The sequence below is a fragment of the Mus pahari genome, chromosome 8 (genome assembly GCF_900095145.1).
Source record: "Mus pahari chromosome 8, PAHARI_EIJ_v1.1, whole genome shotgun sequence".
NCBI classification, from domain to species: domain Eukaryota; kingdom Metazoa; phylum Chordata; class Mammalia; order Rodentia; family Muridae; genus Mus; species Mus pahari.
Window position 1 is genome coordinate 19,259,978 of NC_034597.1, and position 14,803 is coordinate 19,274,780.

The window sequence follows — 14,803 nt, forward strand, 5'->3', positions numbered from 1 at the left end:
TCTTAGCATGTGCTAAGTTCAGAGATGTTGGATATATCACCTCAAAATTTGAAAGCCAGAGTTGAGCTCTGCACTTAGGTTTGTGGCTTCTGATAATTACTTTTTATTTTCTTATTTAGATTTGATTATTAACATTCTCTCTCTCTCTCTCTCTCTCTCTCTCTCTCTCTCTCTCTCTCTCTCTCTCAACTATTTAGGGTTATGAGTATTTTTTCCTGCATGTATGTATGTGTATCATATGCACGCCTGTGGAAATTATAGATGTTCGTGAGCCTGGGTGCTGGGAATCTATCCCAGGTACTGCAAGAACAACAAATAGGCTTAATAGATGAGCTGTCTCCTCAAACCCCATTAGCTTGTTCTGTTACACTTAAAGTCAGTTAAGAACAATAGTAAATGCATATACAGAGGCCATCCTTTCAAAAGCCACATGGTATCTAGTAACTAACACAAGAGATGCACAATGTCCTCATGATCTTATATCAGGACTGTACATCAGGGTCAGGGTAACATAAAGAACTCCATCCAGAGCACAGGTTTCTAGGGATGAGTCACTGTAGACAAATGAGACTGTGATATGCAACCAAGTTGCCTTTGATTGGCTCAGATCTAACCGGATTCTGTGTTTGTACATTTTTTTCCATGAAGAAGTAGATACCTATATAAACAAATATACAAGTGTCATCTAATACCGTGCCTATCCTTTGTCATCTTCTAATCCAGACTACTGTCTGTTCATAGTTTGATAAGGACCAAAATGATGGATTTTTGGTATCTCTGTATACATTTTTCCTCCAAATATGTAATCGGCCCAAGTCAAATTCTTTCTAGAGGACTTGACTGGGTCTTACATGACCATAGTCATACCGTAGGTCCTTCTGGAGGTCAGATGAAACTCAGCTAGTTTAAGACTCAAAGCGGATCTGCTATGCTTACATCTACAAGTAAATGACTTTTCAAGGTTGAATAGTCTTAAGCCTCTGTGGTACCCAGTATTAAGAGTTTAGAAACCTATTGTAAATAAGACATAATACAGTTATGTAGGTCTGTTTCCTGAGCATTAGATCATGTCTTCTGTAAGCCAGTTTGGCCATTTGCTTGTTGATCGATGCTTATATACTAATATAGGGCCATCGTGAGTTCCCTGCTCTGTGAAAACCATTTATAAATTCTGTCTTGTCATGATATTAAAATGAAATGTGTCATTCCTGCTGTATTCAAAGGAAAGTACATTGCTATGCTCAGAAATCACATAATTGTTACTTCTTGTGACTAACTGATATTTCTTTTTTAAATGTTCCACCCACTTGCTATTTCAGCCTTCAGTTCCTAGAGAGGAGTTGAAATCTGTTTCTTGCTGCTTAAGGGGAACATAATGTTTGACAAACACAGAAAGTTAGAATGGTGTTCTGACTAGTATAGCTGCTTCAGACAGGCTGCTTAACAGGATTGCTGCTCCTGGGTGCCAAGTTGAACAGCTTTTGAAAGTTGGCTTGCATTTATCCATGTATGTTCATCCTATAAGTTGCTTTGGTCCTTTTGCATTGGTTACTCTCAGTCTGTTGGAGCCCAAGATCTTGTATGTCTGAAAAGACTGCAGGTGACGACTTCCTTGTTACTTGTTGGAGGCTCCTCTGTGAGTTACAAAGCTCTAGACTATACCCCTTCTCCAAGAGAGAAGGATACTCCTGAGTCTTTTTTAGATTTACCTGGTATCTTACAAGCCTGGGAAAGAGATTGGTGCTCAATAGATGTCCAGTGTACATTTATTGAATGAATGGCATGTGAGAGAATCCCTGGGTCTAAATTTTATATCAATCTGAAGCATATCTATTTTAGACAGCTCTAGATTTTTTTTAAAAGAAACTTATTGAGTATCTCTGCTAAGCTAGCATCTCTGTTGCTCCAATGATACTCAGTAGCCATTGCTAATATTCATGGTTCAGTTAAGGATTAGCATGGTAAGCCTGTGGGTAAATGGCTGCTAGGAGTATAGTCTTGTGGCTTACATTTTATTTGGACATCAGGCACTTATTTTGGTTGATGGATGCAAAATGGTCTTTAGTTCAAATCATTAAATGGAAACTCTGAACTACACTTTCTATAAAATTTTACAAGCACTAGTTTATGCATGTACAAGAAGAAATAACTTAGGCCAGGCATGGTGGTGCATGCCTTTAATCCCCAGCACTTGGGAGGCAGAGGCAAGAGGATTTCTGAGTTATAGGCCAGCCTGGTCTACAGAGTGAGTTCCAGAACAGCCAGGACTATATAGAGAAACACTGTCTCAAAAAAAACAAAAAAAAAAAGGAAGAAGAAGGAGAAGAAGAAGAAGAAGAAGAAGAAGAAGAAGAAGAAGAAGAAGAAGAAGAAGAAGAAGAAGAAGAAGAAGAAAAGAAGAAGAAGAAGAAGAAAAGAAGAAGAAGAAGAAGAAGAAGAAGAAGAAGAAGAAGAAGAAAAGAAGAAGAAGAAGAAAAGAAGAAGAAGAAGAAGAAGAAGAAGAANCTGTCTCGAAAAACCAAAGAAGAAGAAAAGAAGAAGAAGAAAAGAAGAAGAAGAAAAGAAGAAGAAGAAGAAGAAGAAGAAGAAGAAGAAGAAGAAGAAGAAGAAGAAGAAGAAGAAGAAGAAGAAGAAGAAGAAGAAGAAAATAAATAACTTATAGGAGATTGAACATTTCCCCTAATACGGATCAGAAACAAGCATGTTTTAGTTTCCCTCCCCTTAGTACTTTAAAATAGTATTATAGTTTATAGCCAAAATTTCACATAAAAACAGAACAACATTGTGGGTATCATATCTCATGGCTGTTGAGAAGGTATCAGCTAAGGCTTGATGGTGCATTCAGGATGAGGAGAGTCTATTTTGTTTTTGTCATGGTCTAGCCATTTCAGGTCCTCCCTTCTGCTTCCTTCCCTCCTTCCCTTCCTCCTTCTCTCCCCCCTCCTTCCTTCTCTTCTTCCCTCCCTCCCTCCTGCCTTCCCTCTACACACCCTTTTCTTCCTCTCTCCCTTTTCCTCTTTTCCCCACTATTCACTACTAAGCTAGCCTTGAATTTGTAATCCTCCTGCCTCAGCATCCAGAGGGCTATTTATTGTTTTAAGGGTTATAGGCCAGTGCCACCAAACTTAGTTGGTGATGACATAAAAGTCGCAGAAGCTGCTATGGTAATATGAATATTTAGTCCTCCTTATTTTAAACTGAGATATATTATCTCAGTTGGAAGAGAAGACTATTTTCCCTTGACAAATTCAAATCATTGGTTTGTTATTTTATTAAGTCATATAATTGTGTGTGTGTGTGTGTGTGTGTGTGTGTACTCATATGTGCACATATTGAGGTCAGAGAACAACATCTGTTTTTTATCTTGACTGTTCTCCACCTTATGTTTTGAGTCAGGGTCTCTTTCTAAACCTGGAGTTCACCAATAAGGTTGGACTTGCTAGCTAGCAAGTTCCAAAGAGCCTCAAGTCTGTGCTTCTCCAGCACTGGGATTACAGGTGTGTGTCACTGTGCCTGCCAATCCAATATCAGGTCCTCCCGCTTACATGGAAAGGCACATTACCAACTGAACCATCCTCTATAGTCCTAGTCATAACAAGAACCGATGGCTAGAGGTGATAAACCTGGAGGAACCTGGGCAGAATACTTTGCTGTAGGATTTCTCAGAGTTGCAGACAACAATGTGCACTGAGCATCTCCAACAGGCATTTCCCAGACTCACCAGGCCCTGTCATTGGAGCTTTTGGGTACTGAGTTGTTCTATATTGTATTTTATTTCTCTGTTTCTGTCAAAGGCACTCCCTAAATGTTGTTTCTGGAGGATGCTTACTTATGAAACAACCTTTGTGTGTTTGAAAACTATAACAGATTGTTTAAAATGTGAGCCATTAGCAACTGTGACAGTGTTCAGACTACTAACTCGTAAATGCATCTCTGCCTTCCAGAACTCTGGGGCTATCATAACATGTCACTGAAGGGTTTTTACATCTCCACTGCAGACCATGGCTTAGAGCTACTGTGCATGTTCATATAGAATGCCAGCACACCACTTTCAGCCATCCCAGAGTAATGTGGACTCCCATTGTTCTTTGCTTAAGCTGTCACACACGTGCCATAGCCTTACAAACTTTCTTGAAAATGAAAGATAAAATTGCTTCTGCCTAGATTCTTGGAGTGGAGGTGTGTAATAGAGGAGAGGACTATGGTAGCCATTGTTTGATTTTCAAGCTTAGTTCCCTCACTCTCTGGCTTGAATTTGAACATCTTGTATGCAGGCCAAACTGCAACTGTACCTGGTGCCTTGAATCTGTCCTTTGCTGTATATTTATGTCTATCTTGACTTTTTCTGTGCTTATGAGTTTGGGGAATGCATTTTGTTGCCCTTGAAGTAGCTTTCTAATATAGGGACCCTATAAGAACAGAATAAATAGATCCTTCTAAAATACCCATTTCTTTTTTTTTTTTTTATTCTTCCTTTTCCCTTTGCATTTCAGGATGCCCGTGGCAAAAGGAAAACGAGTTTATGAAGAAAGGAGAAAAAAGTGTTTATTTAAGGCAATTACTGAAGTGAAAAATTTGTTCTGTTCCATGGTTTACTGAACTTTTAACTCAGATGTGTGTGGATTTAGAAGCTTGGTTCTGGGAATAAACTAACTGTCTTGATCCATTCTGATATTCCTCAATAGAATATAATTCTTCAACATCAGGTAGAGAGGTGTCTTATCTGCTTAGGAGTTGCTAGTTGTGGTTATTGTCTCAGAGACTGAGTGGGAGCAAAACCTAAGGCAGGTTCTTTTCTTCTTTTGCCCACATGATTGAGACCTGAAATCTTACCAGGGAGTATAAGAAAAAGTTTTACTACTGTGACACACACACACACACACACACACACACACACACACACACACACAATGATCATTTCAGATGGGAGTTTGAAAAAGCTCAGGAGATTTTTATATAGGAGACAAAGCAAGGAAGTTGAATCTTCTCTTCACACTTAACATAGTGACACTTTTAAACTGATTTCATTTAGCTCATGTAAGCTCTCTTTGGTTCTACTTAAATAGTTGTAAATCTCACCAGTGCCAATTCATATTTCAACAGAGAGAAAGAAAAACTATGTGTGTATATGCGTGTGTGCAGTGGACATGTGCCTGTGTATGCTTGCATGTGGAGGCTGAGGACATGCAAGGGAGTTCTTTGGATGCTGTCCCACTTCGATTATGAGACAGATCTCTCAGTGGCCTGAGCTGACCACAGAGGCTAGGCTGATGAGCCTATAAGCCACAGGGATCCATTGCACCCCCACTATCATGCCCAACCTCTTTTAAAAATGTAGATTCTGAGGGTCATACTCAGGTCCTCTTGGTTGCAAGACAATCAGTTTACCAATGAACCATCTCCACAGCCCACACTGACTAGTGCCTTAGCTGATGTCTTTTCATATGTTTTTTTTTTTTTGTTTGTTTGTTTTTTTTTTTATCAATACAATCTTAAAGCTGTCATGGCAATCGATCAAAGTGTCAATCATTCTTGTCCTGTAACTTTTCAAGCTTTTAATAACCTTGAGCATTTGTCATTTTTATAGTTAGGACAGTTTGTGAATTTAAAATGGCTTGCTGTGAAGAGCATTATGAATTTTAGGATTTTTATAGCATTTTGATTATTGTCGCTGCTGCTTCCTCTCCTCTCCTTTTCTTTTCTCATAGTTCAAAACTGAAACAAGTCCCTGCGTGGGGCACCCAGAGTCTGCCTCCTAGAACTTCCTGACTTAACAAGCCCAGCTAGGAGGCGTCACCAGTAGGACTTTGGGGACTGGCTGTGTGAGATCGGGATACCAGCCTGTGGGCTCTGGTGAAGAGCCTTTTCATGATGTGCTGATGGCCACCATCTTTCTGTGTTCATATACTGGAGAGAGAGTGAGGGAGAAACAGAAAATCCTAGTGTCTTTCCTGATGAGAATACAACTATCGCCCCAAGGGCCCAAGCCTAATGCCCGTATCCAACCCTATCCTTAAATCTCATATTCAGATACTATCACATTAGAGGGTAGGGCTTCATATAAATTTAGTAAATAATATGTCCTTCACTGAAACTAGAATTTGCATCAAAAATTGAGAAATATTGATACACAGAACACAAATGGTGATTATCTTTGGACAATAGGATTAAAAGAGACTTCCTTGATTTTTAATTAATTGAAAGAATGTTGTTTTTATAGTTGGAAAAAACACAATAATATTATTTTTCAAAGGAAAATAAAACTATGGACTGTAGAATTTTGTAATTGTTTTCAAATCTTCAAATCTAAATCTTATTTTAGTAGGACTTTTTTTTTCCCCTGAGAACTAATGAAAGTAGCTACTGTGTTAAGTATTTGGTTCAGACCCACAATAAAACCCAATAGTTGTCATCCTTTCTCTATTTCTTCTTCTTTCAATACAGTTACTTTGTAGATAGTATAATAATTGCTATTACAATGATGTGTGGGTTATGCTGGGCATGCAGTAAGAAAAAGGAAATCTACAGTAGCCACAGAAAAGATGGGCACATTTGTTCTAGTATTTTAAAACTGAGTTAACAGACATGGGAGCCATGAATTGGATTTGCTAAAGAATTAATCTTTCAAGTTCTAAAAAATAAATTAATTACAGAGTGGTTGCCACATTTTCATGATAAAATTAACATTGACTCATTGCACCTTTGTAGAGTAATGTAGGCAAATGGTGACCATGGGGATGTTTATGGCACCTTCAGACATCTCCTCGTCCTCTGGAAGCTTAGTGCAATGCTCTTGTGTTGTGCTTGGTAGCTTGCCCTGTAGGCGCCCTCTCTTCTATACTTCCTCAAGCATCATTTCTTATGCATTCTCTTGTGTATAGAGTCTGTCATTGGGTGTTTTTTCTCAATTAATCCCACATCTGAATGTAATATTTCTAGTTTCTCTAGTCTGTAAATCAGTAGGTTAGAAATGGCTTGTGAGGTAGTCAGGCTTTTTTTGTCACGTAGGGACCTGACTGCTTGCCAAATAAATCATGATGTTGTGATATATTATTTCCAGTTGTTATAAATTTTCAATATTTATTGTACCAGTCATACCAAGTCAGGATTCTGTTATTCAATTTCACTTATATCTGTATTTGAGATGAGAATCCTTCTCTCCATTAGTAAGTTTGAATTTCCTTCTGTCTTAGAGTCAAATTCCAAGCATGCCTACTAAAGCAGTCATAGAATATACAAAGAAATAAATAGGAACAAACTGCTTTTGTGTATACACGTGGATCAAAACATGTACCCTGGTTAACTATATTCAAAATTGCATTTTTTTAATCAAAAATGCTTTTTTGTTTTTGTGTATGTACACACACACACACACACACACACACACACACACGAGACTCATATATATGATTAATTTTGCCATGGTTGCTTAGTAATTTGGTTCCTGGACTTTTGTGAAATGCACAATATTATGGACACACGATGTTCACTGAACATTCAAAAGTTTTGTGACAAGTGATCCTGCGACCCGAAAACACAAACCCTTCTGAACACCAGGCCCATTCTATAGCATGCCTAATCCTGCACTACTAAAGCTGCTTTCTTAAATTCTATTCTGGGAATGATGAAATTAAAAAAAAAATCCCTTCAACTTTCTTTGCCTTTTATCAACAGGACACAAAAATTGCTTCATTGGAGCGTAACATCCGGGACCTTGAGGATGAGATCCAGATGTTAAAAGCCAATGGTGTGCTCAACACAGAGGACCGGGAGGAGGAGATCAAACAGATTGAGGTGTACAAAAGCCACTCCAAGTTTATGAAGACCAAGGTAGGTCCCAAAGGCTCAGCCTTTCATGTTCTCATTGCAAGAAGAGAGTTATAATTTACCTGCTTGCTTCTGCAAAGTCCCACATAATCTGCCCTATGTGAAATGAAATACATGCATAGTAAAGAACACGAGAAAACGTAATCCAGGAGGGGACCAAGGGAAACTTTGGTGGGGTTTCTACTCTGTGAAGCTCAGGGCTGGGCTCCTTTGTGTTTCTCTGTCTCCAGAATTAGCAGAGTTTTAGTCTTTTCTCTCCCGCGTTTTCAGCTATCCTCATCTTTTCTTTTGAATCATGGTCCTGCCTGATTTCTTGACCATCCTTAGACAGAGCTGTGTCAGAAGGTGTTGCTCTTGTAAGCCTGCTAGCACATCTCAATGCTATTAAGAGATTCTGGTTTTAGCATAAGACAAATAATTTTAAGCCTCAGTGCTTCCATTAAGTCAAATTGTTTAGCTTTTGAAAGCTGGAGTTTCTTTATTCTTGAACTAGAGATCAGAAAAGTAGACCCATCATTGAGCTGCTTTCATAATTCCCAGAGATTATTTAATTAAAGCAGCGAGTCAAATTTGTCTGGTCTCCAGAAAGCCCCTAGTACTGATGAGTTCTTGTCTCTCTCTTGGTTACTCTTTGAAATTTAGGGAGCATTGTTAGAGTAACCTGCTCCATTATTTTACATCACTATTGTTATTTTATTTGTTAAAATTTAACTTTGGACTATAAATAGATGGAGGATTTGAAATGGTCAGTTTTACATATACACAACCATAATGTCTATAAGTAGCCACATATAGGTCTTTTGAGACTTTGGGATGCTTTTTCTATTTTGTTTCTAAAAACAATCATCACTAATTTAATTTATTGCATTTTTTCTATTTTTGTGTCTTCTTTTTAAAATTTTCAATATTTTAAGTCTTATATTTTAATAGTCTTTGTTCCCCCATTATAACATTAAACACAATTAGAGAAAGCAGCGGTGGAGGGGGGAGAAAAATTAAGCAATTTCCTCACATCTGAAACACATTTATACTCTATATGTACTTACAAACTATATGAAGAAACAATATACCAAATCTTTACTGCATATGTATATGTGTGTATGTATGGATGATTCTTCAAGGAGTTTAATCAGACATAATTCCTTATTCTGAAAACTCTCTATCTTTAACATAGGCATAGTACTACAAACATTTTTTAGTATGACAAAAAATGTGGGTCAAAGATTGGAAATGTCAGAATTAGAATGTCCAGTGGCTTCAAGAGGAGCTGTTTCCTTTTGGGAATATAAATACCAATGGCATCCTCTGTTCTAGTCTCCCACCTGGTTTCTTTCTTGCATATTTCATATCTTGGAGAGCTGAACTTCAGTAGAGCGAGCACAGTCCTAAGGTGACTGTAGACAGTGTTCTAGTCACTCTGGACTGAAAGATGAGAGGCACAGCTATGAGTAAGAGCTGGAAGTTTTGGATGGTACTACTATTTTAGATTAAGTTCATTTTCCCACTCTGCAGCTTAACACTGGGAGACTGAGTTAGTGTTCAAGCAGCCTACACAGCTGAAAATGCACAAAATTGGCTGAGGCTGGTGACCCTGCACTGTGGACTCTGTCCAGGTGAATAGAGTACCCGAGTTGTCCTCAGGGAGAAGTCACGATGGCTACTAGCCCACACCTGTCTGCGACCATATCCTTGAGTTTCATTTCACTTCTCATGGTAGTTACTTTAAAGGCTTCTAGAAAGAGACTAGACCAAAGAATGCAGAGAAGATCTTGAGGTGGAATAATGTGGGGGTTGGGGAAGTGTTGACTAAAGACTTGGCGCTGACTCAGGCCCATCTCTACCTTGTCTTTGCTAGGAGGGAGGCTCTAGAGGAGAATTATGTCACCCCACCATGCCGTCTATCTCTATAAAATGGGACAGCACTTTCAGACTTAGAAAATGACTTACAGGGATTAACTGAGAGTTAAAAAAAGACAATGTAATTAGGTGCCAGGCTCAAAAAAGTGGCTAAATATTGTAAACATTATTCTTGACGAACTCTAACCCAATTAATAATAGTGATGAAATACAATGATTGTTGAACTGACTTGGAAAATGGCTTTGAAATGAATGCAAATAAAAATGTGTTATACCTCATAAAAATGTTCCTAACAGACTGATAAACTTTAGTTGAAATATACCAGTAGGAGTCAGTTCTTATGTTTTCTGGTTGAAAGCATGTTGTTATTGGATTGAACCATAACATTTATTGCTTATTTCTTTACTGGCTTTTCTTGGTTATCCTCCAGTGAAGAGTGATCAGGATTCCTTATTTAAGCCCGGGACTGCTGCCTGTAGTCGGTTGGCAGGGAAATATTTGAACTAGCTGTGCAAAAGGCCATGTACCCACAGTTTGATATTGACCTGGGGACCGGAACTGGAGTAGGTAGATGGGTAGGGCTCTGAAAATATCTGTGATTTAAAGTAAGTAGTACTGAAGACCTAAATTGTTTGTTTTCTCCCAGATTGTTTGTGTAAACATGACATCATAGCAAAACCAGCACAGCATATTTTGGGAGAAAGTGGGAAATGAGCTGTCAGAATATAGCAGCAGAGTTTTAGAATTTGAACTGGTATGCAGGTAGAAGTAGCTGATATATTGGGAAGGTGCAAACCCTTGCTCCTAGCAAGTCCTTTGACACATAACCATTAGCCGAAAGAGCTAAAGCTCCCTGAAAGACTTCCTGTCCTATGCAATGCTTCCTTGATGGAGCCTCATATTCCTACTCTTCCTACAAATGGTAGAGAATTTAGACTATAAAACCCAAGCCTAAGAGGCTGTGGGAAGCACTAGTTACTTTGAAGTACACCATAAACCTCTGAGAATGTAACGAAGCATATAAGCAATTGCTTTCCCAAAAATCTATGGTATCCCCTTTCTCTAGGAAGGTTTATTCTTAGCCTAACACAGTTTTTGTTTACTGATCACACTATTTCTGTTAGCTGTTCCCTCTGTCTTCATTGTTTGCCAAAGTTGCCACTGTGCTGTTATCGGTCTCCCCTTAACACATTTTTTTTTTTTTTAACAAACCTCTGACAGATTATAAACCTCATAACCTGCCGCATGATAATAAGCATGTCACTTTCTTGACACCGGGTGATGATCTGCAGGGAAAAGAAAAGGCTGTTTCCCTTGGCTGAGTGGGATTTTTAGGATGTTGGTTGTGTCACAGTGATAAGTGGGGGAATAGTTCTCAGAGAGAATGAAGTGTGCCTGACATCTACACAGACTTTGTATGGAGCAGGTGATGTAATTCCAGTGGGCTGTTCTCCTGGCCATCACAGAGACGCCTTCCCTGGCTCCAGTCTGCATGGATGGTCAATTGCATCACTTTCCATTTTTATTGGGTTTATGGCTGTAAAAGGAGCAAAAGTCGTATTTTTGGAAATATGTGATTCTTTTTCCCCCTGTAAAATGTATTCCCTTCAGAAAAGCCTTTTTTAGTTATTGTCTGCATAAATATTTATTTGAAATTTACCTCACGGCAATAATAGTCTGAAAGCTATTCTGAAGAGACTGCCTGTTTAATATTTATAGACTGAAGCAGCTTTATCACCATCAGCCCATTTTTGTGGAAGAAAGTAGGTGTGTGTGGACCTGCCACATTCTTCCTTCCCATTCGCCCTCTTCTGAGGATTAGGAGCATTCCTTCACATTCCTTTCTCTGTACCCCAGCCCCACAGCTACTTTCTCCTGGGGCATTTGTGGGAGTCTGTACTACAGCATTATCTCTGAAGCACACCGAGCTGCTGATCTCTGGAGCCATATTCAGCGGAATGGGTTTTATATGTGTGCTGGGCCTCAGCTGAACATTCCGTGATTTGGGGTCCACAGCCCCAATCCCGTGAGCCACAAGAGGGCTTATTTTGTTTTAATTACCATTTAATGTAATCATAATTCTGACCAGCTCTCTTTATTTATGTTCTGTTCTCGATGGGAGAGGGAACTCGTAGTTCTTATCTACAGGGAAGTGAGCGTGGATTCAGGAGGTGCAGTGCTCTTGGTGCAAGAGCTCACCTGAGCTGTGATTGCTTCCCTCACTTTCCCACCAATTCCTAACTGGGATGCTCCCCAATGCCCAGAACCTTTTAGAATCCCTCTCAAGACCATAGTCTCTTCAGTCCTCTACCAGTTCTTTCAGTCTGGTAAGCTCAATGTAATGTGTTTATTTGCTGATGTCCCAAGACTTCTTCCTAGTGGTTTTCCTTCAGCTTTTAGTTTTTCCATCCATCCATACTACTCTAGTTTCTTTTCTGGTTAATGTGAGGAAAGTACTGTAACAAAATCAGCTAAGTAGAGAAAGGCATATTTGGCTCTCTGTTTCAGAGCGTTGCACTATCATTACAAGGAGATCAAAGCAGTAAGAATTTGAAGCCATTAGGTCCATCCTCAGTGAAGAGCAGAAAGAATGATGTGTGGGTGCTTGTGCTCAGCTTGCTTCTTCCCAGCATTTTACTGCTTAGAACACCTTCATAGAGAATGGTGCTACCCACCATGGGCTAGTCTTCCCACTTCAGTAAGCCCAGTTAAGAAAATCCTTCACAGTCATGTCAACAGGCTAACCTAGGCTAGACAGCTCCGCACTGGGAGTCCCATCCTAGGTGATTCTATGACGTGTCAAGCTGCCAATCAAAACTAATGGCCACATCTGCCCCTTCGGTAACTGCTGCAACTTGAACCCTTCTGAAGGGTCCTCACTCTTGGCAAGGCATAGCACTCTGTTCACACTCAGCTGCTTCAGCTGCTGCATGTGACTGAGATGTTGTGTATGCCATGTATGCCACTTTTCTTGTTTCTGAAAACAACAAAATTCTTAGAGAATTGTGTATTAAAAGCATTAAAATGTAGGAGCTATTAAGGAATCTCACCGGATGGATCATGCGTTATAAGTAGTGAACAGGTTATTTATTCATGTTGCCATTTGTCAGACGCGTAGGCTTGAGCTTTGGTTTCCACAGTCACAAGGACATTGGAGCTTTCTCGTTGGGATAGTTCAGGCGAGGCACATCACAGGGATGCTATTATCAATACCACATAAGCCTGGGATTTCAGACAGCAACACTCTTAGTGTAACGAGAAACCAAAAGTAATATTTCCTATTCTATGAACCTTCACTCTTTCTAAGGGACTCCAGGAAATATTGTCTGTTTCATAATTTTGAGCCAAGAAAGGTTGAGCAAGTTTTATCTGAGACATGATTGGATCACACATGAATGCACTGTGTGAGCTGATCAGGAACCTTCAGGTAGGGAGTAGGCTTAAAGGGTCCTGGCTTGGATGTGTCTCAGGAACTGGCAGAAAGAAAAGGTTAGTATGGTCACATGACTGATGTCAGTTTCAAGAATATCTCCAGATAACATTCTTTATCTTTCCTTTTAAATCATACAATCTGCAAGAAAAACACTAGAAAAGAGAAACAAATAGGACCAGAAATTATTGACTTTGCAAATTAAGAGTTATAACATAAGGCCTGTGAAATAAGTGTGCTCTGCACATTTAAATAAACAAGTGATTTAAATATGAAGAATGATCAAGAGACTTTAAAGATAGAAAGCAGTGTTCATGATAACCAAATGACGTATCTAGAAATGGGAGAATATAAAATGGAAATTAGAAAGCATAGTCACTAGTTTAAACATTTGATCATCCACAACAGAAGGTAGATTTAATAAAGTAGGAAATAGAGCAGAGGAAATTAGAGATATAAAATACTTGTCAAAAATGATTTATACATGACTAAAGAAAATCTATGCCAATGTATAAAGATTCATGTATTTACCATTAGATAGAAGACAGTGAGGTACTCTTGACAATCAATAGAATAGCTATAATTTAAATGACAGGTAAAATAAGTGTTAGTGTGTTCCCAAAAGAAGTCGGAGGTTTTGTACACTGCTGGTGGAATGAACAATGTCACAGACTGTACAATTTCCTTAGCCCAGCATAGTTGGAGGCAGAGGCAGGGAGATTGGGAGTTCAAGTTTGTTCTCTGGAATATAGTGAATCCGAGGACAGGTAGAGCTGCAGGAAGTACTTCCTTAAATGACAAGGAAAACACCCACAACTACACTCTTCAAAATAATAAACATTTTGTTACCTTGTGGCTTAACAATTTCTCTCCTAAGGTACACTCAAGAAGTGAAAGTTAAGTCTACAGACTTCTGTACATAAGTGTTCTTAGCACCACTATTCAGAATAGCAAGAATGTAAATATATTTAAGTGTCTGTCTGATAATTGTGATGTTGAACAGTTTTCACACGCTGGCCGTTTCTCATGGTTTTCTTTGAGCAATATCTTATTAGGTCTGTACAATTTAAAAGTTTTGACTTTTTAAAATTTTGTTACGTATTTTGTATATTATCGCCATGTTTGATGTATAATTATGTGCTTATATGTTCCTTAATACTGGAGTCAAACATTGTGTGTGGTGGTCTATGTCAGCAATCTCAGCAGGCAGGAGGCTGAGGCAGAAGTTTGAGGCCTGTGTTGGGTTACATAGTAAGTTTAAGGGCAGCCTGGGTTACATGGGAACCTGACTCAAAACTCAAAACAAAATCAGAATGAGTACCGAGCAAAGGTGGTCAAAAATTTATGAGTAAATCTGAACAAATGTCAACGGAGCAGAAGTAGCAGCACACGGCTGGAGAGATGGCTCGGCACTTCATGCTCTTGCAGGTGACCAGGGTTTGGTTTCCAGCACTCATATCAGGTGATTCTCATCTGCTCATATCGGGTGATTCACATCTGCTTTTAACTCCAGAATCTTTTTCTGGATTCTATGGGTAACCATATACATGTATGCTAACACACACCCATGCACACATACAAATGAAAAATAAAATCTTTTTAAAAAAAGTAATGTCATTGAAATAAAAAAAGTGACAGAACTATATGTCATAACAATATTTGTCAATGGGCTCATAATTGGGCTGTTT

At 38.9% G+C, this 14,803-nt stretch overlaps 1 protein-coding gene across 14 annotated transcripts in view; it reads left to right on the top strand.

Annotated features, from left to right (window-relative positions):
• The window catches only part of Erc2 (ELKS/RAB6-interacting/CAST family member 2), an 841,097-nt gene that overhangs the window by 271,025 nt on the left and 555,269 nt on the right, over nt 1–14,803 (top strand). For all 14 annotated transcript variants that reach the window (XM_021202981.1, XM_029541503.1, XM_029541494.1 and 11 more), the window contains one exon: nt 7,675–7,830. In XM_021202981.1, the coding sequence (XP_021058640.1) occupies nt 7,675–7,830 (156 nt within the window). The remainder of the gene's footprint in view (nt 1–7,674; nt 7,831–14,803) is intronic.